This window comes from Bos grunniens, chromosome 3 (genome assembly GCF_055505025.1).
Source record: "Bos grunniens cultivar Pamir isolate PY7600 chromosome 3, Bosgru_T2T1.0, whole genome shotgun sequence".
In the NCBI taxonomy this organism is placed as follows: Eukaryota; Metazoa; Chordata; class Mammalia; order Artiodactyla; family Bovidae; genus Bos; species Bos grunniens.
Genome location: NC_141167.1, coordinates 11,523,400 through 11,550,284, shown reverse-complemented (window position 1 = coordinate 11,550,284; position 26,885 = coordinate 11,523,400). Strand labels below are relative to the sequence as shown.

At 39.1% G+C, this 26,885-nt stretch overlaps 1 protein-coding gene and 1 non-coding gene across 22 annotated transcripts in view; one reads left to right on the top strand and one right to left on the bottom strand.

Annotated features, from left to right (window-relative positions):
• Nucleotides 1–26,012, bottom strand: part of LOC147374984 (protein argonaute-3) — a 136,292-nt gene extending 110,280 nt beyond the window's left edge. For 20 of the 21 annotated variants that reach the window (XM_086379182.1, XM_086379250.1, XM_086379279.1 and 17 more), the window contains exon 1: nucleotides 25,661–26,012. In XM_086379182.1, coding sequence (XP_086235308.1) covers nucleotides 25,661–25,679 — 19 coding nt within the window. In that variant the 5' untranslated portion in view covers nucleotides 25,680–26,012. The remainder of the gene's footprint in view (nucleotides 1–25,660) is intronic. The other variant, XM_086379204.1, reaches the window with a different exon arrangement.
• TRNAD-AUC (transfer RNA aspartic acid (anticodon AUC)) lies at nucleotides 3,325–3,397 on the top strand. Its single transcript has one exon. It is a non-coding gene; the product is annotated as a tRNA-Asp (tRNA).
• Nucleotides 26,013–26,885: the final 873 nt, after the last annotated feature.

Below are 26,885 nucleotides of genomic sequence, written 5' to 3'. Positions count from 1 at the left end.
ATTCCACATATAAGTGATATCACATGGCATTTGTCTCTTTAAAAAAAAAAATATTTATTTGGCTGTGCCAGGTCTTCACTGTAGCATGCAGGATTCTTGTAGTTGAGGTATGTGAACCCTCAGTTGCAGCATGTGGGATCCAGTTCCCTAACCAGGGATTAAACCCAAGCGATCTTCGTTGGGAGAATGGAGTCTTAGCCGCTGGATCACCAGGGAAGTCCCTATCTTTTTCTGACTTACTTTGCTTAATATGATAATCTCTAGGTCCATCCATATTGCTGCAAATGGCATTATTTTGCTCTTTTTAATGGCTGCATAATAACATAATATTATGTTACATATATGTAACATATCTTCTTTATCTATATATATTTATATACACATAATGGTTGAGTAATATTCCATGTATGAAGAAGTGAAGTGGAGTGGAGTGAAAGTCACTCAGTCGTGTCCGACCCTTTGTGACCCCATGGGCTATACAGTCCATGGGATTCTCCAGGCCAGAATACTGGAGTGGGTAGCCTTTCCCTTCTCCAGGGGAATCTTCCCAACCCAGGGATGGAACCCAGGTCTCCCGCACTGCAGGTGGATTCTTTACCAGCTGACCACCAGGGAAGCCCATATATGTAACTCACGTCTTCTTTATCCATTCAACTGCTGTTGGACATTTGGGTTGTTTCTATGCCTTGGATATTGTAAATAGTGCCGCTATGAATTAGGGGTTCATGTATCTTTTTGAATTATAGTTTTGTATGGGTACTCGCCCAGGACTGGGATTGCTAGATTATATGATAACTCTATTTTTAGTTTTTGAGGAACTTCCATACTGTTTTCCATAGTGGCGGCAACAATTTACATTCCCACCAACGCTGTAGGGGGTTCCTTTTTCTCCACACCCTCTCCAACAATGTGTAGGATGGCCATTTTGATGATGGTCATTCTGACTGGCCTGAGGTGATACCTCATTACAGTTTTCACTTGCATTTTTAATTAGTGATGTGGAGCATGTTTTCCTCTGTATGTCTTCTTTGGGAAAATGTCTATTTAGGTACTCTGTTTTTTTGAGTGGGTTTTTGTTTGTTATTTTTTTTTATGGTTATGCAATTGTAGGAGCTGTTTGTATTTTTGGAAATTAAGCCCCTGTTGGTTGAATCATTTGCAAATATTTTCTTCCAGTCCGTAGGATGTCTTTTTGTTTTAGTAGCAGAACTGGGATTGGAACTCACTCTGCTGTGCTATTTTGTTTCACTGATGTATCTATCCTTTTGTCAATAACATATACTGTCTTGATTACGATATTTTATAGTAAGCTTTGAAATCAGGTACTGTCAATCAGTTCTATGACTTTAATCTCCTTTAATATCATGTAGCTCTTCTGGGTATTTTTGTCTTTCCATATAAACTTCACAATCAGTTTCTCAATGTCCATAAAATAACTTGCTGAGATTTTGTTTAGAATTGTGCTAAATACATAAATCAAGTTGAGAAGAACTAAGATCTTTATGATAATGAGTCTTCCTACCCATGTATAATAGAATATCTCTATTTAGATTTTCTTTTGGAGAAGGAAATGGCAACCCATTCCAGTATTCTTGCCTGGGAAATCCCATGGACAGAAGAGCCTTGCAGGCTATATAGTCCATGGGGTCACAAGAGTCGGGTACAACTTAGAGACTACACCACCAAACCACAGATTTTCTTTGTTTTTTTAATCAAAGTTTCACAGTTTCCTTCACATACATCTTATACATATTTTGTTAGATTCATACCTAAGTTTTTTGGGGGGTTTTTTGGTGCTAATATGTAAGACTACAATAATAGAAATGTTCAGTTCAGTCAGTTCAGTTGCTCAGTCATGTCCGACTCTGCGACCCCATGAATTGCAGCACGCCAGGCCTCCCTGTCTATCACCAACTCCCGGAGTTCACTCAAAACTCACGTCTATCAAGTCGGTGATGCCATCCAGCCATCTCATCCTCTGTCGTCCCGTTCTCCTCCTGCCCCCAATCCCTCCCAGCATCAGAGTCTTTTCCAATGAGTCAACTCTTCGCATCAGGTGGCCAAAGTATTGGAGTTTCAGCTTCAGCATCAGTCCTTCCAAAGAACACCCAGGACTGATCTCCTTTAGAATGGATTGGTTGGATCTCCTTGCAGTCCAAGCGACTCTCAAGAATCTTCTCCAACACCATAGTTCAAAAGCATCAATTCTTCGGCACTCAGCTTGCTTCACAATCCAACTCTCACATCCATACATGACCACAGGAAAAACCATAGCCTTGACTAGACAGACCTCTGTTGGCAAAGTAATGTCTCTGCTTTTCAATATGCCATCTACGTTGGTCATAACTTTTCTTTCAAGGAGTAAGTGTCTTTTAATTTCATGGCTGCAATCACCACCTGCGGTGATTTTGGAGCCCCCAAAAATAAAGTCTGACACTGTTTCCACTGTTTCCCCATCTGTTTCCCATGAAGTGATGGGACCGGATGCCATGATCTTTGTTTTCTGAATGTTGAGCTTTAAGCCAACTTTTTCCACTCTCCTCTTTCACTTTCATCAAGAGGCTTTTGAGTTCCTCTTCACTTTCTGCCATAAGGGTGGTGTCATCTGCATATCTGAGGTGATTGATATTTCTCCCGGCAATCTTGATTCCAGCTTGTGCTTCTTCCAGCCCAGCGTTTCTCATGATGTACTCTGCATACAAGTTAAATAAGCAGGGTGATAATATACAGCCTTGACATACTCCTTTTCCTATTTGGAACCAGTCTGTTGTTCCATGTCCAGTTCTAACTGTTGCTTCCTGACCTGCATATAGGTTTCTCAAGAGGCAGGTCAGGTGGTCTGGTATTCCCATTTCTTGAAGAATTTTCCACAGTTTATTGTGATCCACACAGTCAAAGGCTTTGCCATAGTCAATAAAGCAGAAATAGATGTTTTTCTGGAACTCTCTTGCTTTTTCGATGATCCAGCAGATGTTGGCAGTTTGATCTCTGATTCCTCTGCCTTTTCTAAAACCAGCTTGAACATCTGGAATTTCACGGTTCACATATTGCTGAAGCCTGGCTTGCAGAATTTTTAGCATTACTTTAGTGTGGTTTTTATTAAAAAACAGAAAAATACATCTGAGGAACAGAACTGATAGCCCCAAAATTGAACCACACAGTCAACTCATGTTTGACAGAGGAGCAAAGGCAATTCAATGGAAAAAGGACATTTTAAAAATATGGTGCTGTTAAACAAATGGATATCCACGTGTTAAAGAAAAAAAAGAAGAAAAGAATCTGGACACAGATCTAAAACTTTTTTCAAAAACTAACTCAGGGTATTCCCTGGTGGTCCGGTGGTTAGGACTCTACACTATCACTGCTGAGGGCCCAGGTTCAATCCCTGGTCAGGGAACTAAGATCCCACTAGACACACAGTATGGTCAAAAACCCCAAACAAAACAAACTCAAATGGCTCGTGAACCTCAACGTAAAATGCAGAGCTACTCAACTCCTAGTTCAAAACATAAGTGACCTTGATGATGATTTTTAAACATTTTTTAATTTTTAATTGGAGGATAATTGCTTTACAATGTTGTGTTGATCTCTGGCATACAACGATGTGAATATATATGTATACTTATATATACATATGTCCCCTCCCACTTGAACTTCCCTCCCACACCCTATCCCATCCCAGCCCTCTAGGCTGTCATGGAGCACGGCACTGAGCTCCCTGTGTGATACAGCAGCTTCCCATTAGCTGTCTATTTTACATATGGTAATGTATACTTAAAAAGACACATGTACCCCAGTGTTCATTGGTGATGACTTTTTAGGAGAAACACATAGATACCAAAAGCACAACATATTAAATAAAAAATTGATGTTTTCATTAAAAATAAAACCTGTTCTACAAGAGAATGAATATACAAGCATAAACTGAGAAAATACATTCGCAAAACACATATTTGATAAGGGGTTAATACTTAAAATACATAAAGAACTCATAAAACTCAACAGGGAAAAAAAAATCCAATTAAAAAAATGGGCAGAGGCTCTGCACAGATATTTTCCCAAAGAAGACATGCAGATGGACTACAGGCACATGAAAAGACACTCAACATCATTAATCACCAGGAAAATACAAGTCAAAACCACAATAAGACATCACCTCACATCTTAGAATGGCTATTATCAAAACACAAGAAATAACAAGTGTTGGCAAGAATGTGGAGAAAGGAAACCCTTGTGCACTATCGGTAGGAATGTAAACTGGTACATGTACCATGAAAAACAGAATGAAGATTCCCTTAAAAATTAAAACTAGAAGAACCACCAGCAATTCCACTACTGGATATTTATCTAAAGAAAAGGAAAACAGCAACCTAAAAAGACATATCCACTCTCACGTTCACCGCAGTATTACGTACAACAGTCAAGATATGGAAACAACCTAGGTGTCCATTGGATGAATGGATAAACAAAATGTGCTCTATATACAAAATGGAAAATTATTTAGTCATAAAAAGGGAAATCTTGCCATCTGAAACATGGATGGACCTTGAAAACATTATGCTAAGTGAAACAAATCAGACAGAGAAAGACAAAGCCACATGACCTCATCTGTGTGTGGAATGTAAGAGACAGAGAGAGAAAAAAAAACAAAACCCAACCTCATAGATAACAGAGAAGAGACTGGTGGTTGCCAGAGGTGCACACATGCTCAGTTGTGTCCGACTCTTTGTGACCCCATAGACCACAGCCTGTCAGGCTTCTCTATCCATGGAATTTTCAAGGTAGGAATACCAGAGTGGGTTGCCATTCCCTTCTCCAGGGGATCTTCCTGTCCAAGAAATCAAACCCAAGTCTCTTGCCTCTCACACACTGACAGGCAGATTCTTTATCACCATGTGTGTGCTCAGTCGCTCAGTTGCATCTGACTCTTTGCAGTCCCATGGACTGTAGCCTGCCACTCCTCTGTCCATGGAATTTTCCAGGCAAGAATACTGGAGTGGTTGCCATTTCCTACTTCAGGGGATCTTCCCAACACAGGGATCGAATCTGAGTCTCTTGCCTCTCATGCACTAGTAGGCAGACTCCTCATCACTAGCACCACCTGGGAAGCCCTCTTTAGCATTATGGGAGTAGGCAAAATGAGCGAAGGGGATCACAAGTACAAACTTTCAGTTACAAAATAAGTAAGTCTTAGGGATGTAATGTGGAGAAGGCAATGGTACCCCACTCCAGTACTCTTGCCTGGAAAATCCCATGGATGGAGGAGTCTGGTAGGCTGCAGTCCATGGGGTCGATAAGAGTGGGACATGACTGAGCGACTTCACTTTCACTTTTCACTTTCATGCATTGGAGAAGGAAATGGCAACCCACTCCAGGGTTCTTGCCTGGAGAGTACCAGGGACGGGGGACCCTGGTAGGCTGCCGTCTACGGGGTTGCAGAGTCGGACACGACTGAAGCGACTTAGCAGCAGTAGCAGCAGCAGGGATGTAATGTACAACATGATGACTATAGTTTATAATACTGTACTGCATACTTGAAAGTAGAAAAAAAAGTAGACCTTAAACATTCTCATCACAAAAAATTTCTAACTATGTTGACAGATGTTATTACCTCCTTATTGTGGAGGTAATATTTACAAATACTGAATCATGTTGTACATCTGAAACATATATCAATTATATTTCAATTTAAGGAAAGAATGCAGTAAAATGATAATTTTTTAAAAGCTCATCCATTTGTCATGTACTACTCACAAAACAACTGTTTATAACCAACCATATTAATTATCGTGATCAGGAAAGATGTTCCTAAGCATTTTACATCCTAACATGACACTCTGATAGATGTACAGTGTGTTAATGTACTTAAGTTAGTTGTTATTGTTCAGTTGCTAAGTTGTGTCCAACTCTTTGAGACCCCATGGATTACAGCACACCAGCTCCTCTGTTGGCCACTATCTCCTGGAGTTTGCTCAAACTCATGTCCATTGAGTTAGTAATGCTATCTGACCATCTCATCCTCTGTCACCCTCTTCTCCTTTTGCCTTCAGTCCTTCCCAGCATCAATTTCTCATTTGGGGAAATCAGTTGAGGTTAGGCCAATATCTAACACATTATACTTTCTCCCATTTAACATAATGGCAAATAGTCTCCCAACTAGTGGTTGTGATGCAGAATGTCTGATTTTCAGCAACCTATTCTTAATTATTCCATGCTTTTAATAAGACATTTTGTTCTATTTCATTCAGATATTTTAGTTTTCTTTAGTGGGAGTTCTGAGCCTAATAAAATAGCCTGCCTACTCTATACAGAGAAAATTCTATAGCTATTTAACACCTGTATTTTCATATAAACTGAGTGATCTGAGGACAGAGTTTGTGAGTGAGTGATATTTCTATCCCTAATACTTACGAGTGCCTCATATTAAGCCCCTTTTCCTGGTTCCACAATTTCAGACCAATCTTCTAATTATTGTCTGGATGCCCATATAGACCACTGGAGGGAGAGAAGTTTGCTGCCTCATGACTAGTCAATATGAATCTGCTTGATGCTCTGGAAATAGTATTTTTCTTTGCAAATGATTAACATTATGATTTATGTATCAGTTTCCTGTGAACTCTGGTTAGCATCAGTCAGTTCCTCATGGTGATGATGGTTTCTGGATGCCTGGCAAGACAAAGGGTCAGGATCTACAAAGTTAGGCACCAGACTTTGGACCACAGTGACCCTCTGTCAATGCTGTTGTTGTTTAGTCTCTAAGTTGTGTTTGACTCTTTGTGATTCCATGGATTGTAGCCCACCATGTTCCTCTGCCCATGGGATTTCCCAGGCAAGAATACTGGAATGGGTTGCCATTTCCTTCTCCAGGGATCTTTCTGACCCAGGGATCAAACCTGTGTCTCCTGCTTGAAACCCGATCCTCTGTCATATGACTTTGTAAATCTGTTTCAGTAATCTGAATTTTGAAGTTTCACAGTAGCAAACACACTGTATGCTGCTGCTGCTGCTGCTGCTGCGTTGCTTCAGTCGTGTCCGACTCTGTGTGACCCCACAGACGGCAGCCCGCCAGGCTCCCCCGTCCCTGGGATTCTCCAGGCAAGAACACTGGAGTGGGTTGCCATTTCCTTCTCCAATGCATGAAAGGAAAAAGTGAAAGTGAAGTCGCTCAGTCGTGTCCAACTCTTCGCGACCCCATGGACTGCAGCCTACCAGGCTCCTGTATATAAAATGTTATATTCTGTTCCCATTTAATGTAGCATCATGAGCATATCTTCATATGTTATTGTGTAGTAGCTAAGTTGTATCTGACTGTTTTGTGACCCCATGGACTACAGCCTGCCAGACTCCTCTGCCCTCAGGCTTTCCCAGGCAAGGATACTGGAGTGGGGTACCATTTCCTTCTACAGGGGATCCTCCTGACACAGGGACTGACCCTGTGTCTCTTACACTGGCAGGCGGATTCTTTACCACTGAGCCATCAGGGAAGCCCAAGGTCTTAATAACCATAATTTTAACAGCTATTTAATGACCCATTAAGTTGATGAACTACAACTGACCAAGCTTCACTCCAGGATATTTAGCTTGCTTCCAATTTTTCACTATTATAAACAATGAAACAAGCAACTGTAATGGATATTCACAGGACTGTATGCCAAGCACAACACCATCATTTTCCTCTACCTCATGGCTACTCTCTTGAATACTGTACACTTTCCCAAGTACTAAAGAATACCTGTAGTTGATATGTTCTTACATGAACTTGCCCCACAATTGACTGGTCCAGGGACAGACACCAGAACCTAGAAAAACTAATAAGTAGTCCTTCCCTTGGGACTTTTTTTTAACTTGGGACCTAAACAACCATCAGGCATTTCCTCTTCAGGGACTAAGGCTGTGAGATATAACAGCCATTGGAGATCAAATGTTCTGACGTGTAGAAAAAGCCAATCAACAGTAGGATAAAATGGAAACTACATATACTAGAGCTACATGTACAGTGAAGTCAAAATAAGAGATGGAGTAGTAGTCTGATACCATGAGTTTCCAGTTCCAACTGCTCCAGATGTGAGCTCAGCTGCAAATCTGTTCTTCCTACTGCCACTCAACCTTCCTTAGATTGCATGAGTCAATAAACCCCTTTTGCTTTAATTAGTTTCAGTTTGATTTCTGTTATTTGCATGGATAAGCCTGGAGGGCAGTAGGCTAAACTCTTAACATATAAAGAGAGTAATATATTAAATTACTTCAACTGAAGTATGGTCTCAGATCTGAGTTCAAATTTCAGATCTAATGATCAGGGAAAAGGCACAACTCTGACTCACTTGCCTATTAATTTTCTAAATGATATTTACAGCATACAACATGATAGTTTGATAGACCTGTGCACTGTGAACAGATTCTTCCTACCAAGTTAACTAACACATCCATCACCTCACATATTCACCTTTTTGCAAGGAGGGGAGGATTTAAAACACTGAAGTTCTACACTCTTAGCAAATTTCAATTACACAACACAGTATAATGAATTCTAGTCACTATGGTATACATTAATCTGCAGCTCTTACTCACAGTATAATCTTATTCATCTTAAAGTATGTACACTTGTACCAACCTTTCTCTATTTCCCTCATCCCCTGACAACCATTTTTCTACTTTTTTTTTTAAAGACTCCACATGTGAGTGATACCAAGCAGTATCTGTCTTTGTCTTATTATACTTAGCTCATTGACAGCTAGGCTCATCCATGGTCAGAAGTAACAGGATTTCCTTCTTTTTCAAAGGTTGAACAATATTCCACTGTGTGTGTGTGTACACACATACCACATTTTGTTTCAATTCATCCACTGATGGACATTTAAGATAGTTTCCATACCTTGGCTACTGTGAATGCTGCAATGAACAGTCAAGTACAGATATTGGTTCAAGGTAATGGTTTCATTTCCTTCAGATATATACTCAGAAGTGGGACTGCTGGGACACATGGCAGCTCTATTCTTTGTTTCTTAATATTGGAATATAGTTGATTAGCAATGTTCTAGAGGAAATGGCAACCCACTCCAGTGTTCTTGCCTGGAGAATCCCAGGGATGGCGTAGCCTGGTGGGCTGCCATCTATGGGGTCACACAGAGTCGGACACTACTGAAGTGACTTAGCAACAGCAGCAGCAGCAATGTTCTGTTAGTTTCAGATGCACAGCAAAGTGATTCAGTTATACATATACATCCATCTATTACTTCTTAAATTCTTTCCCCATTTAGAATATTGCAGAGTTTCCTGTGCTATACAGTAGGTCCTTGTTGGCTATTTTAAAAATAGCGGCGTGTACGTGTCAATCCCAAACTCCGAATTTATCCCTCCCCCTACTCTTCCCCAGCTGGTAAAGGAGCATATGGTAGCTCTAGTTTAAATTTCTTGAGGAACCTCCACACAGTTTTCCACAGTGGCTGTACCAGTTTATGTTATCATCGACAGTGTATAAGGGTTCTCTTTTCTCCACACTCACACTGGCATTTATCATCTTGTCTTTTTGATAAAATGTCATCCCAACAGGTATGAGGTTATATCTCACTGTGGTTGTGATTTGCATTTCTATGATAACTGGTAATGCTGAGCACCTTTTATGTACTGGTTGGTCATTTGCATGTCTTCTTTGGAAAAATGTATATTCCAAGTCCTTTGCCCATTTTTCAATCAAGTTATTTTCTGCTATTGAGTTGTAAGAGCTTCTTGTATATACTGGATATTAACCCTTCATCAGATACGTGGTTTGCAAATATTTTCTCTCATTCTATAAAGTTTCCTTTTGTTAATGATTTTCTTTGCTAACAGAGACTTATTTTGATATAGTCTTACCCACTTATTCTTGCTTTTGTTGCCTTAACTTGGTTTTTGGTATTAAGCTAAAAAAAAATCACTGTCAAGACCAATGTCAAGAAGCTTAGGTGCTATGGAGTAAAACTTCTAGTTTTATGGTTTCAGGTATTCTGTTAGTCTTTGATCCATTTTAATGTTTATATATGGTATAAGCTAGGGTCTAGTTTCATTCTTTTGCATATGGCTATCCAGTTTTCCCAACACCATTTGTTGTACAGACTATCCTTTCCCCGCTGTGTACTTTTTGCTCCTTTGTCAAAAACTGAGTAGATATGCATGGGTTTATTTTTAGGCTCACATTGATCTATATGCCTATTTTTATGCCAATACCACACTATTATGATATTGCTTTGTAAAATAGTTTGAAATCACGAAGTGTGATGCCTCTAGCTTTGCTCATCTTTCTCAAGATTGTTTTAGCTATTGGGGGTCTTCTGCGGTATTGCTTTTTCTATTTCTGTAGAAAATGCCCTGCGATTTATTTTTTTGCCATTGCAATTTTGATATGGACTGCACTGAATCTGTAGATAACTTTGAATAGTGTGGACATTTAAACAATATTAATTCTTCCAATCCATGAGCATAGAGTATCTTTCCATAAGCATTTTATTGTTTTTGATGCTACTGTAACTGGGATTTTTAAAAATTCTATCATTTTGATAGTTGTTAGTATATAGAAATATACTAGGCTTTGTATGTTGATTTTGTGTCATGCAACTCTACTAAATTCAATTATTATTTCCAACAGTTTTTCACAATTTAGAGTTTTCTATATATAATAGCACATCATCTGCAAATACAGTTTTACTCCTTCCAGTCCAGTGTGTGAACGGGTTAAGAATTGTTCATCAGCTTGTTTCAGCACTGGTAGTATTCTGGAGAAGGAAATGGCATCCCACTCCAGTATTTTTGCCCGGAGAATTCGTGGACAGAGGAGCCTGGCAGGCTACAGTCTATGGGGTCCAAGAGTCGGACACAGCTAAGTGACTAAGCACACACACACTGTTCTCAGGGCTTCTTTCAGGAGCCAAGGTGGGTGTTTTTCAGTGGGTCAAATATATAGTCAGTGGTTATAAATTGTTATTTGAAAAGCATTTTGGGGCAGCATTATCAAGTTTGCTGGTAAGGAGCGATGAAAAGCCTGAGTCTGACCTGACACTGACAAACTCCACTCACAGTGTTCCAGTGTACTCTCTTACTTACTCTTTGAATTTGCTCTATGCAAAAATCTCAACTGGATTTTGCAGTGTTTTTAAAATTGGGATTTATTGTTAATTATATACAGTTCAGAAAATACCTGGTAATGGCAGAGGAAAAAAATCCGTGGTCCCATCACCCATGTTGAACACTGGTGTTTCTATGTATAATCTTCTCTTATAAAAATTTTTTTCTACATTGTAGTGGTTTTCTGTTTATATGTATTTTTTGTATTCTGATTTTTTTTCAGTGTAGCTCAAATATTTTTCCTGTATTACTGCATACTCTATAAATACCAATCGTAATAGCAAAAAAAGAAAAAAGAATGCCTTTTCTACTCTTTTTCTTACCTAATTGTTTTGGCTAGGTTGTCCAGCACTGTTGTTATTTTTAAAGGTATAAAAGTCAATTTTCTCTTTTACTTATTTATTTGTGGCTACGTGGGGTCTTTGTTGCTTTGCTTGGGTTTTCTTTACTTGTGGTGAGCAGAGGCTCCTTTTCATGGTGCGTGGGCTCCTCACTGTGGTGGCTTCTTTTGTGGCGAAGCACAGGCTCTAGCCACACCAGCTTTGGCACTTGCAGCACACAGGCTCAGGAGCTGCAGCTCAAGGGCCCTAGGGTGTGCGGGCTTCAGTAGTTGTGGCACGTGGGCGTACATGCTCTGCAGCGTGTGGAATCTTCCTAGACCAGGGATCGAACCCATGTGCCCTGCACTGGCAGGCAGATTCTTATCCACTGTGCCATCAGGTAAGTCCCCAGCACTAAGTTGAAAAAAAGTGTTGACAGTAGGCATTCTTGTCTTGTTCCTGATCTTAGAAGAAAAGCTTTCAGTTTTTCACATTGACTATGATACTAGCTGTGGACTTCGGCAAATATGGCCTTTATAATGCTGCAGTACATTCAGTTACCTTATTTTAAAAATGAGATAAAATGATCTATATATTCTAGATGTGCCAGGCATAGAAGTCATTAAAAAAAGCAGCAGTTCTTCAATAAATATTAATAAACTCCTACATGTCATATAAATATGCTAAGGAAATTTCTCTGCATCAAGCACCTACTGTTTTATTTGGGGGAACTAGAGAGGGAAACTGGCATATAGAAATTTTCCCTCAGACAAATGTCACAAATAGACCTACCACCAGGTCAAAGGACAGGAACAGAAACATATTTCTGACTTGGTATTTTCTGCCAAACTGGCAATATGAACACATTACTATCACGAGATTTCTTTCTCTCCTATGCCCTCTCTAGCATTAGGCATTACAACTTTTTAAAATCTTTTATATGTTACAAAAAAACCCCGCCTTCTGCCGTTTTATTTACATGTGATAACCATCAAGATAGGCTTAAAAATGTTTTATTATTCTATATTCATTATTCTCTCATGAAACTCATTGCACCTACAATTTTTTTTAAAAATCAGAAATATAAAAGGTCATTTATCTATTCTTTTTATTGAACAAATATTATGTTCGAGGTCTTATAGATACATGAATTAATAAGTCACAATTACTTTACTGAAGTAGTTCATAATATAATGGGGGATATCCCCAAATTACAACAATAATAACAGAAACATATACAGAGCATTATATATGTGATATACATTTGGTGATTTCTTACAACATAACTTTTGCATCAGGTACTATATTATAATGAGGAAAATGAAGCACAAGGAGCACATGTTTTAAAAAAACATGTTCACAGGAAGAAAATGGCAAAGCTAGGATTTGCAAATAAGTAGTCTGATTTCAGAGCCTGCAGTTTTCATCAGCACATTACACTACAGGCTATCATTCATCAAGTCATTTATTTCCTGACTCATAAATGTGTTCAACAAATATTTACTGTATATTAAGTGCCAGGCATTGTTCAGGTGAATAGTAATTTTAATAAATACGATAAAGACCTGATCCTCATGAAGATTTTACAGGGGTGGGAGGATATATTATACTATATTTCTTTTTTGCCAGTTAGGTAATAATAACTGCTATAAAAAATGAGTGTGTGTGCTCAATTGCTCAGTTGTGTCCGACTGTTCACAGCCCCATGGACTGTAGCCCACCAGGCTCCTCTGCCCATGGAAGCTATACAAAATAAGATGGGTTAAGGGGATAGACAGTACGTATGTGGTAGGGGGTAGCTAGCCATATTAGGTCTGTCAAAAAAGTCCTCTTTGAAAAGGCGACAAGTAGGCAGAAAACCCAGTCAATACCGAAATCAGACTGATTATATTCTTTGCAGCCAAAGATGGAGAAACTCTATAGAGTCAGCAAAAACAAGGCCAGGAGCTGACTGTGGCTCAGATCATAAACTCATTGCCAAATTCAGACTTAAATTGAAGAAAGTAGGGAAAACCACTAGGCCATCCAGGTATGACCTAAATCAAATCCCTTATGATTATACAGTGGAAGTAACAAATAGATTCAAGGGATTAGATCTTACAGACAAAGTGCCTGAAGAACTATGGATGGAGGTTTGTAACACTGTACAGGAGGCCGTGATCTAAACCATCCCCAAGAAAAAGAAATGCAAAATGGTTGTCTGAGGAGGCCTTACAAATAGTTGAGAAATGAACAGAAGAGAAAGGCAAAGAAGAAAAGGAAACATATATCCATCTGAATGCAGAATTCCAAAGAATAGCAAGGAGAGATAAGTAAGCCTTCCTCAGTGATCAATGCAAAGAAACAGGAAAACAATAGAATAGAAAAGACTAGAGATCTCTTCAAGAAAATTAGACATACCAAGGGAACATTTCATGCAAAGATGGGCAAAATAAAGGACAGAAACAATATGGACCTAACAGAAGCAGAAGATATTAAGAAGAGGTGGCAAGAATACACAGAAGAACTGACCTAGATAAGTAGGATGATGTGATCACTCACCGAGAGCCAGACATCCTGGAATGCAAAGTCAGGTAGGCCTTAGGAAGCATCATTATGAACAAAGCTAGTGGAGGTGATGGAATTCCAGTTGAGCTATTTCAAATCCTAAAAGATGATGCTGTGAAAGTGCTGCACTCAATATGCCAGCAAATTTGGAAAATTCAGCAGTGGCCACAGGACTGGAAAAGGTCAGTTTTCATTCCAATCCCAAAGAAAGGCAATGCAAAAGAATGCTCAAACTATCGCACAATTGCACTCATCTCACATGCTAGTAAAGTAATGCTCAAAATTTTCCATGCCAGGCTTCAACAGTACATGAACTGTGAACTTCCAGATGATCAAGCCGGATTTAGAAAAGGCAAAGGAATCAGAGATCAAACTGCTAACATCCACTGGATCATTAAAAAAAAGCAAGAGAATTCCAGAAAACATCTATTTCTGTTTCACTGACTACACTAAAGGCTTTGACTATGTGGATCACAACAAACTATGGAAAATTCTTCAAGCGATGGGAATACCAGACCACCTGACCTGCCTCCTGAGAAACCTGTATGCAGGGCAAGAAGCAACAGTTAGAACCAGACATGGAACAACAGACTGGTTCAAAATTGGGAAAGAGGTACATAAAGGCTGTATACTGCCACCCTGCTTATTTAACTTATATGCAGAGTACATTATGCCAAATGCTGGGGTGGATGAAGCACAAGCCAGAATCAAGACTGCCGGGAGAAATATCAATAACTTCAGATATGCAGATGACACCACTCTTATGGCAGAAAGCAAAAATGAACTAAAGAGGCCCTTGATGAAAGTGAAAGAGGAGAGTGAAAAGGCTAGCTTAAAATTCAACATTCAAAAAACTAAGATCATGGCATCTGGTCCCATCACTTCATGGCAAATAGATGGGAAAACAATGGAAACAGTGACAGACTTTATTTTCTTGGGCTCCAAAATCACTGCAGATGGTGACTGCAGCCATGAAATTAAAAAATGCTTGCTCCTTGGAAGAAAAGCTATGACAAACCGAGACAGCGTATTAAAAAGCAGAGAGATTACTTTACCAACAAAGGTCTGTCTAGTCAAAGCTATGGTTTTTCCAGTAGTCATGTATGGATGCGAGAGATGAACTATAAAGAAGCTCAGTGCTGAAGAATTGATGCTTTAGAACTGTAGTGTTGGAAAAGACTCCTGAGAGTCCCTTGGACTGCAAGGAGATCAAACCAGTCAATCCTCAAGGAAATCAGTTCTGAATATTTATTGGAAGGACTAATGCTGAAACTGAAGCTCCAATACTTTGGCCACCTGATGCAAAGAACTGACTCATTGGAAAAGACCCTGATGCTGGGAAAGATGGAAGGCAGGAGGATAAGGGGGTGACAGAGAATGAGATGGTTGGATGATATCACTGACTCAATGGACATGAGTTTGAGCAAGCTCTGGAAGTTCGTGATGGATAGGGAGGCCTGGTGTGCTGCAGTCAATGAGGTTGCAAAGAGTTGGACATGACTGTGCGACTGAACTGAACTGAGGCAGAAAACAGAAGTGAGAGAAAAAGTCATGTATTATAGATAGCTGAAAGAGTAGTCCAGGCAAAGGAAAAATCAAGTATAAAGCAAAAAGCTTGCCTGGTATTCAATGAACAGCAAACAGACCATTCTGCCTGGAGCAAAGTGAACAGGAGAGAATAGTAGGAGATGAGGTCAGAAAGATAATGGGGGATCAGATCACACGGGATTTGCAAGCCATGAGGTCTTTGGATCTGATTATGATATATGAGAAATCAACAATGGGTTCTGAATCTAGAAGCATTATGATCTGACTTAAACTTTTCTAAACAATCACTCTAACTGCTGTCTGAAAAATTATGCGTAAAAGCACAAGCAAAGAGATCAGTTAGTAGGCCAGTCAACTTTCCAGGCAAAAGATAATGTTGGCTAGGGCAGCAGTGGTAGCAGCTATGGGAATGATGTCAATGTGGAAAATATTTAGACAAGAGACCTAGTGGGAACTGCTAATGGATTAGGTGTGGGGTATGAAAGAAAAGAGCTCTAAAAGCTTTTTGGTCTAAGCAACTAAAAGAATTTGAAATGTCACATACTGATAGGAATAACTCAGGAATAATAGAAAGTTTTGAGAAGAAATCAAGAAGATTTTTAGGACACTTTAAGAGGTATAGGCTGGACATGTAGATATGACAGTCCTTGGCATATTAGTGGCTTTTGAAACCACTGAACCAGAGGTGATCACCCAAACTGTGGCAGGATACATAAGAATATTAATAAATCCTGAGAAACTCCCAATGTTTAGAGACTGGGGAGATGAAGATGAAACAGCAAAGGAAGAAGAAAAGTAATAGCCAATAAGGTTGGAGAAGGACCTAGAGAATGTGGTAGTCAGGAAGACAAGTGGAATAGCAGTGTTTCGAGAAGGAAGCAATGTAATAAAATATGGGTGAAGAGACAAAATTAAGATTTGGGAACTGACTAGTGGATTTAACTGGCTTCCTTGCTGGCTCAGATGGTAAAGAATCCACCTGCAATGCAGGAGACCTGGGTTCGATCCCTTGGTTGGGACGATCCCCTGGAGAAGTAAAGGGGAGACAGCTACCCACTTCAGTATTCTGGCCTAGAAAATTCCACGAACAGAGGAGCCTGGCAGGTTACAGTCCATGGGGTTTCAAAGAGTCAGACACAACCGAGTGACTTTCACTGGACTTAACGAATAATTTGTTGACTTTGATAAGAGCAATTTTAGCAAAGTGCTGGGAACAAAAACCTGACTGATTCTTTGTGAAGTTCAAAAAGAATGCTCTGGGGGTACTTCCCTGGTGGTCCAGTGTTTAAGATTTCCCATTCCACTGTGTGGAGGTTCAATCCCTGGTCAAGGAACTAAGATCTCATATGCCACAAGGCGTGGGCAGAAAGAAAGAAAGAGAAAAAGAATGCCCTGAATCTGATCAAGTTTTAGGTCCTGGTTCAAAATTGAGAAAGGAGTACGTGAAGGCTGTATACTGTCACCCTGCTTATTTAACTTAAATGCAGAGTACATCATGCGAAATGTCGAGCTAGATGAATCACAAGCTGGAATCAAGACTGCCGGGGAGAAATATCAATAATCTCAGATATGCAGATGACACCACCCTATGACAGAAATCAAAGAGGAACTAAAGAGCCTCTTGATGAAGGTGGAAGAGGAGAGCAAAAAAAATGGCTTAAAAGTCAACATTCAAAAAATGAAGATCACGGCATCTGGTCCCATCACTTTATGGCAAATAATGGGGAAACAATGGAAACAGTGGCAGATTTTATTTTTGGGGGGCTCCAGAATCACTGTGGACAGTGACTACGGCCACAAAACTGAAAGATGCTTACCCTCTGGAAGAAAAGCTATGACAAACCTAGACAGCATTTTAAAAAGCAGACACATCACTTTGCCAACAAAGGTCTGTATAGTCAAAGCTATGGCTTTTCCAGTAGTCATGTATGGATGTGAGAGGTGGACCAAAAAGAAGGGTGAATGTCGAAGAATTGATGCTTTTGAACTGTGGTGTTGGGGCAGACTCTTGAGAGTCCCTTGGATAGCAAGGAAATCAAACCAGTCAATCCTAAAGGAAATCAACCCTGAATACTCATCGGAAGAACTGATGCTGAAGCTGAAGCTCCAATACTTTGGCCACCTGATGTGAAAAGCTGACTCATTCGAAAAGACCCTGATGCTGGGAAAGACTGAGGGCAGGAGAAGAAGGGAGCAACAGAGGATGAGATGATTGGGTGGCATCAATGACTCAATGGACATGAGTTTGAGCAAACTCTGGGAGACAGTGAAGGACAGGGGAGTCTGGCGTGTTGCCGCAGAGTTGGACTCGACTTAGCGACTCAACAACAACAAAAGTTTACAGTAAACTTGGAGAAACATGTTAAATTATACCATGAAGACAGAACTAGCCAAATCCAGACTGTGAGTAAGTCTAAAAGAACAAACAATCTATACATTGTAAAGGGGGAAAGGGTAGAAACCTTACAAATTAAGAGATACTTAAAATATGTAACAATCATTTACAATGTGGGGAATTTATTTGGATCCTGATTCAAAAATGAAATATATTTTTAAAAAGCAAACTGTTAAGAAAATAAAGTATAATATCTGAGACAAGCTGAAACTGAACACTGACTAGATATTTGATATAAATGATTACGCTGTTACTATTCTGCTGTAAGAATGGTACTGTGGCTTATTTAAAGAGTACATATCTCTCATTTCTTGGCTGCATCTCACAGCTTGTGGGATCTTAGTTCCCCAACCAGGTATTGAACCCACGCCCCCCACAGTGGAAACCCAGAATCTTAATCACCGGGGAAGTTCCCTCTCTCTCTCTCTTAAAAAAAAAAAAATTATTTATTTATTTTTGGCCATGTTGGGTCTTCATTGCTTTGTACTGGCTTTCTCTAGTTGGGTGAGCAGAAGCTATTCTTAGTTGCAGTGCACGGGTTTCTCATTTTGTTGGCTTCTCTTGTTGCAGAGCATGGGCTCTTGGCGTGCAGGTTTCAGCAGTGGCAGGTCTTGGGCTCTAGAGCACGGGCTCAGTAGTTGCGGAGCACAGGTTTAGTTGCTCCGCAGCATGTGGAATCTTCCCATAAGAGGATTTGAACCTGTGTCCCCTGCACTGGCAGGCAGATTCTTTAAGACTGAGCCACCAGGGAAGTCCCCTATATCTCTTATAGATATACTTAGCAGATATTTATAAATGAAATATTATGCTCAGAATACACTTCAAAAAATACAGGAGAGAGGAAAGTAGAATGGACATGATTGGATACGGGTTGATGAATGTTGGGTTTGGGTGATGAGTATATGGGAGTTTATTACAGTTCTGCCTATACACCCTCAATCTTCTATAGTAAAATGTCTTACAAATTAGGAAGTGAAGAATGGTATTTCCTTTGCATACTGAATCTCTTTACTATGCCATTATACAGATAAGGAAATTAAAGTTAAGGAAGATTAAATGTACTACCCAAAATCACAGTTAGTTCCTTTTAACAGATTTTATTTTTTAGAGTAGTTGTGGGTTCACAGTAAAACTGAGCAGAAGGCAGAGATGGCCTATATGCCTGCTACACACACCTATGCACAGCCTCCCCAACTATCAATATCCCCACATCAGCGTGTTACATTTGTTACAATAGATGAACCTGCAATGGCATATCATTATTATGTTAATTTGAGAACCAGGATTTGTCTCCAAAACCCATGCTTTCTACACTATATTACACTGTCATTTTTATTCCGTTACCATTATTTTGCTTGATACTTTTTATACAAACTGGTAAAAATAAAAATTCTGTTTCATGAATAAGCAATGTAACAGAACTCTATTGACTATAAAACCATCAATTCAAAGTATTAAAAAAAAAGTTAATGTATATTAATGGAAGAAGTAATTCTGTCAATACAATAAATTAAACTTCCACTGAACCATATTTTAGTTATTTAACAAATACATATATTGTCCACTAGAGTTAAAAATGTAATTAAATAGAAATAAAAAGCACTATCAGGAATTTCTACCCCAAACTTTTCTTCTGGTAGCTATATCAAGTATTGGCTAAATAACAACTAACCACATAAACCTCAAACTATACATTTTCAAAGCATATGTATGTGGTGTTCACTGACCTAAGAATTTAACATGTTCTACTTGTGAATCCAAAGCTAAATTACAGCCTACAGCAAATGTGACTGATGAAAAATAAGCAATGAACAACAACAACAAAAATAAATAAAAATAAGCAATTAACAAATCAGAATCAACTATAGCCTATTAACAAATTATGGATTTTCACTGGGAACTTTTACTTGCATATTCATGGGATACTTCATTTTATCAATTCTACTTTTAGGAATTTATCCTAAAGCAATCAATGGACCACCATACAAAGATCTATATATTAGGATACTTACCAAAGTTTCAGTTAAAATTTTATTTAAAAAATGGAAAAAATCTAAATGCCATCAGTTAAGCCTGACTAATAATATAAAATTAAATGCTAGAATTCCTTGGTGGTCCATTGGTTAAGACTCTGTGCTTTTACTGCCAAAGTTCAATCCCTGGTCCAGGAACTATGAACCCATAAGCCAAATGGCATGGCAAAAAAAAAAAAAATACAAATTTAAAAATTAAATGCTATGCATTAGTAAAACTAATATTGCTACATAGATATAAGTAATGATAAGAAAAAAATATCCATGATACATAACTGAGTAGAAAAAGCAGGTTAAAAACAATTAATATGATGATGGATAGACATATAAGAAAATATACAAGAAAAAATTAACAATGGTTTTCTCTGGATTATAAGATCATATTATTTTAATTTCTATTCTAGATTTTCCTATACTGTTTGCTTTTAAAAAAACAATAAACATATACTTTTATAATCAGGAAAAGTTTTCTATTTTTGTTTTGAAAAAATATATATATTGTGTTGACTTCAAAACTTGACATAATTAAATGTCTGTTTACTAGTTAAATTCACAAGGCATGAGATTTTAATAACTTCCTATCTACTAATTCTACCTATTTTTTCAATGAACCTGTACAAACACAGTGTACTCATATCAGATTACATTTATTATATTCACTGTAGCTAAATCAGCACTCTAGAACATCCAGACTGTTCAGGGTTAAATTTCTCAGATGCCATATGGGGAACCATTTTTTCAAAGACATTCCCCCACCACGCCGTCCCCCCTCCCCCGCCCCTTCAGAAAACAAACAGTCCATGCACTATGGAAATGCCTTGAGATTTATTTTATAATTAAAGTTTGGATAACTTTTGAAAAACTTATTATCACCCAAGCAAAAATTTAGAAAAATCTGAGTAATTTTATGTCAAATATACAGATAGATAGCAAGTCCCAATTCAGAAGCTAGAAGTTTCTTCAAACAAAAGGACTTCACTGCTAAGATATAAACCTATTTTGCAATCTATTCTTCAACTTTTTTAAAATTGAGAGATACACTACTGAACTTCTGCTGTTAGATTTAGAAATCAGTTAAAACATCAAATATTGGTAATGACTCAAAAGGAGAATTATGTAAGCCTACAGTTGAGAACATTTTCTTGCAAAAATGAAAAATATAAAAACATCCAAAGTCTATATTCTACAGATATATTCTGATTTCTCAAGAACTCAATAATTCAGAAATAATGTGGGAAAAACTGGCTGACATAAAACAAAGAATTCTTCCCTACGATTTCATTAAACTAACATTCTAGATTAATGTATATAATATTTTATTGCAACCAAATCACAAAGAGCCCACATTTAAGATATAAGAGAAAGCATCAGTTGTGTGACAAGATTTTGCTAACTCTCAACAGTCTTTTTTTTTTTTTAAAGCAATGGGTAGCCAATGAAAGTCATTAATATTAAAAACACAGATAATGGCAGAAAACTACAGAACCTCCAAACACAGAAAGGTTGTTCATGTATCCTAACAGCATAACCACTATGGTTGAAACACCACACAATATTCTTTCTCACATCTGTTTTGTTAATGAGCCAAGAATGAGGGTCTATTGAGTATCCCAGACAACTGAATGAGAAGCAGGAATGTCTGGTGAATGCTGTTCATCCCAACAAACCAAGACTAAACAGGTTTGGAAAGAATACTTTTCTTAAATAAATTATCTTTTTAGTTTTACCTTCCTGAAAACAGATCACTTGTCTTTTCCTCCCAATCCATTAAAACAAAACAAAACTACACATAAATTAGTTAAAATCCTGGTTTTCAGTATTATAAGCAAAAACATGTTACTTTATTTTTTCAGATTCATATAATTATTTATTGACTTTCAACTACGTAACATGACAAGGCAGCCCTCTTTTTTTTCTTTTTTAAAAAATTTTACTGGGGTATACTTGCTTTACAAGACTACAACTTTGTTTTAGATTATGAAATACTTAATTCATCTTTCAAGGAGATCCTCAAATATTTTACTTAAGACTATGAAACCCAATGTGAAGAAAGATGGCTGTGATATAAAATAAGATAGTATTCAATTAGAACCCAAGATTATGACAATTTGGCAAGAATTTTATCCTGAGGCAGGGTTTTTCCACATACAACAGAGAATGCTTCCAGAAATGTTCCCTTTACAGGGCCTCTGGCCTCTCTGCATACTATCAGACCAGGCATATAGAAACAAACAAATGTAATGTTCCCACTGGAAAATAATAAATTAAGTCTAAATTATCAAATTATTACATACAGTTCTCTGAAGGAGCAAAAATAGCATTTAGAAACTATTTTATTTATTCTAACCACTTTCCTAAATTATTTAGCTAAAAAAAATCTTTAACACATTTATTAACTTGGAATTTGGTTTAAAACTTTAAAGATTATACCAAGGTGATGAAATCAGGATAATTTTTTAAAGTCTCATCATGTTGACTGGATTACATTTGAAGATTTCATATGTTTCCCACCCCCCCACCCCCTTTACTTTTAAGTCTTTGTTTAGAAGAAAACAGTTGTTTCTTGTTTCCTTTTCAGTTTTCCCTCAGGGTCTTCCATCACTGTCAGAGGAATTAAATTCTAAAACAAAAATCAAAATAATCTTGTACATTTTTATAAGTCCCAATACCAGTCAAGAGCAGCAAATACTAGGGAAAAAACATTACAATGGCCACTTCAGAGCAGCACTAGCTAAATTTTTCAATGTTTCCTCTAGACAGAGCAGCATCTTACCTTCTTCAAGACAAAACTCTACAAGTGAGAAAATCCATATAACAATAAAAACATTTCCCAAGCAATTAAAGAAATACTAAACTGAGAACCTAATGGCATTATATACTTCAGTACTTTGAATCCACAACTTTTATTCATCTTATTCAAACTTAGCTTCCATACATCCTTTGAAATTTCTCAAATGACTTTTCTTGATTTTTATTACATAAGAAATGCAGAGTCCTAAAAAAACTACATTCAAACAGGAAATCAAGAATATAACTAAGAAACACAGTCTATTCACTTTTGCAAGACTGTATAAGACAACTATCAAACAAATTACTTTGTACTGTCATTCATTTAGGATAACAGAAAATGTTTTTCTTCCATTGGAAGGTAAATACAACTCTCTCTGCCTTCAACACTAGTCTGATTTTACCTAAAAATACAGACTAGAATAGTGCAGTCCTAAAAAATAGCTACCCAGGAGAACTGTTATCTCAATGAACATTTCTACTTCTTTTATTCCCACTTCATTTGGAATGAAAATATAACATATATAATCTTAAACCAGCTGTAATTAAAGCATAGAAGAGTTCCATCAGAAGTTCCCCTAACTAAGGAATCCTAGGCACAGATGCCAAACTATTGATTATCATTATTTAAAAACCAATCGTGCCTGGCAGCTTTTTGGTTAAATCACTGAGTTCACACAGCACTAAGTCAGTACACTGTACAGGACACCCTTTAAAAAAATCACTTAAAATATTATATGCCTAAAAGGAGACTAGACAAATATTAACTGTTAGTGAAGAACGATTCCCTAAGCAACACATATATAGAATTTGTATCTGAAGTCCTCTAATGTAAATAAATTTAAGTTTTCTATGTATCCACCTAACAACTAGAATTTAATAAATTTTGCCATAAGCCGATTCCTGAGAATCTCCACAAGAAAGAAAAACTCAGAACAGAACTGGAGAGCCAAGATCCAACACTGACTCAATAGACTATCAGAGAACATATGCATCTAAAATTTTCAAAAAATACACATCTGTCAAACTCTTGATTTTAAACTCAGTTGCACATTTTTCCCAACTATGCTTTTAATTTCACTTGCAGCATAACAATTACATGAAAAAAGTCTCAGGAAGAATGAAAATTCTGTTTTTGATGATGACACTCTTAAGCCAAATTACACTTTATCTTATTAAATTACAGTCAATCACGTATAAACTGCACTGAAGAATAAACCTTGTGTTCCAAGATGTCCAACCATATGGTTGATAAATCAAACTATACCTCCAGAGATGTGAAGACAGTTAAATGGGTATATATTTCAGCAATGGCCCATGCAAGAAGAGGTAAAACTTATCTATAACTCAAGAATTTATAGGAGAATTTACTGAATCATACTTGGCAAGTTGGATCCATTGGCTAAATCATTTGACTCCAGAAGTAGTTTCTAAAATGTTGTTCGTGTATTTGGGAGTAATTTCATATGAAAAATCCAAAGATGAAAAAGAAGAAAACCTTAAATTTTTTTGTGTGTGTGGAAATTTAGGATAATTAGGAAAGTATTTAAATTCCATGCTTGTTTTACAGGCTTAACAATGAACAATTATGTAAAAATTATGTATATCTCCCAAATTATCACATTCCCTAAATACTGTATTAGAAAACTGAAAAACAGAGGACAGTTTCGGAAATATACTAATCACTGATAAACCAGAGTAAAACTCTTCACAGTCTAGACAAACTTCCCCTTTTCAAGAAGACATGAAAAGGTGGAAAAAAAAAAAAAAAAGATGGAGCATGCAAAAGAGAAATGGTAGATACTGATTAGAGAAAATTCCATAGAATAGAAATTGTAATAAACCCTTCTCCCCAGCCCATCTCTACAACTTCTGTTTTTCACATCTACTTGACAATTATACTCCTTAATATAGTCAACAAAATCTTTATTGTCATTATGTCACTGGTTTCTCATGTAAGTTTTTCTATCTCATATTCAGTTGCCTCATCAATTGACAAAATGAGATGTGAAATTCGGGGACTTCTGGTATTATTAGTAAGAAGACACCAACCACTTTACATTTTCAAAATTACTTTATAAATCTGTAACTGGATGAAGCATACTTCCAAATTTAACATACCAAATATGATCATTTGGAAAGCAAACTGTTATGTAACACCTACTTATGTCCTTCAACTAATTACAGACCACAAAGAGTGCTTTTTCTTTTTTAAATGTAAGCATTGCTCATGTTGCAATTTTTTCCTCAAGACTATCATTTTTTCCCAAGGAGAGAAGCAGTTTTCTTAAATCCTAAATTTCCAAGAATATGACAGCCGATTCTCTAGGGAATAAAGAATGAACAGATACATATATAGTCAGCAATTTTAAGATCTACCTCCTCACATAAGCAGTGATCCAGGCTGATATGACATTTCCAAGATCCTCAGGAACTGCATACCAAGCTGCCACGAACATCAGACGAGAACTCAGGGATGGAAGAAATGCCATCTTGCATTTGACGTTGCACTAACATCTATTTCAAACTCAATTCTCGTCTGTTATCTTAATGTATCTTCACAACTACCTTAAGAAATACATAAGGGAGAAGGCTGGCCACCCTCTGTCTCTACGGGACACACACCCCATTATATCTTCAACTGGAACAACGAAAACGATGGCAAACCCTTCTAGACTCCGAAGGGAAAAGAGTAATATCCCCTAAGGAACCCCAAACTTCCATCGCTAGAGCAGCGCCCCCTCCCCGCAGTGTCGCCTACTCCGCGGCCCCGGTGAACTGCGGCGGGGCTGCGGGGAGGCGGAGGAAGGGCTGGGCGGGGGGCGGAGGGGGGACGGCGCAGACCTCGCGCACCTGGGCCGGGGCGCCGGGGGCGAGGATGCTCTGGGGCTACCTACACCCACCGAACAGACCAGCAGCTCTGACTCACTCACCTGCGGAGCCGATTTCCATTCATGGAGCTGGGGGGAGTGCTTCGAGTGAGAAGGGCGCCCGCCACTGAGGGCAAGGAGGCGGCGCAGGGGGCGACGCGGCGCGACTGGAACCCTGACGCGGCCCCGAGGCGGGGTGGTGACGGCTTCTCCTCAGCCACCGCACTCCGAAAGCTCTGGTCAGGAAGAGCGGCCGTCGGGAGGCAGCACGCGACTAGGAGAGAGGAAGAAGCGTGAGGCGAGAAGGAAGAGCTCTGTGCGGAACTTGCGTCGCCCACGGCCGCTTACGCTCCCACTGCCCCTCCACGACTGCGACGCCGCCGCCGACCTCCCCGGGGGCCACCCCCGGAAGCCCGCTGGCGTCAGTTCCGCCGCCCGGGCTCGCCAGACGTCCAGGCCTCGCCTCTCCGCCCTGACCGTTCGGGCGCGACGTCGGTGCGGGCGCGGCCGGCGCGGTGGACGCAGGGGAGGCGTCGCGCCGCGGGCGCCGAGCCTGGGCGGAGTTCGGGGCGAGCGCGACGGGTTGAGACCCGGGACAGCGAACGGGACCCGGCCGTGCCGGCCGGAGACAAACCCGAGGGGTTGGACTCCTCCCGCCGCCCTGGTGCGGGGCCGTGCCGGCGCGAGGCGCAGTCGTGGAGGGCGGCCTCGCTGACCTGGACGAGAGCCTCCTCGGAGTTTGGCTGGTCTGAGGTGCAGGAGCTGTGAGGGCCCCAGACTGATCTTGTCTTGGGAAAGTGCCCCCTTTCTTCTTGAGGCCCTCCCACCACGCCCAGTTGAGAACACCCCACGTGCCTCCTCCCCTGCAGGCAGTCGAGTGACCATCACGGTTTATCACTTCAAATTTGTAGAGTTGTTTTGACAATTTCTGGGGAGAATATTTCTCGTACAATCTAACTTGGGAAAAGATGACTTGACAAAAACGTCAGATCGAATAATTTCCATGTTAAAAACTCTTTAATAACGCCTGGTCACTCTAAGGCCCAAACTCCATTCCGGGGCCAACCTAGAGGCGTAAAGGGAGGTCCTTGCCTTTCCCTTCAAGCGAGACTCTTCCTCATCATTATGCTACAGCTACAGTGGTCTGCTTACCCGGCACTGGGCAAAGCGGTTCTCTATTACACTTGGATTTTCTTGACCAGGAGCCCTCTCCTTTCTCACGCTCACCCCATCCCCTGTGCCCGCCAATCGCTGATGCTTTTCCTGGACCTATGGTGAGGCATTCCTG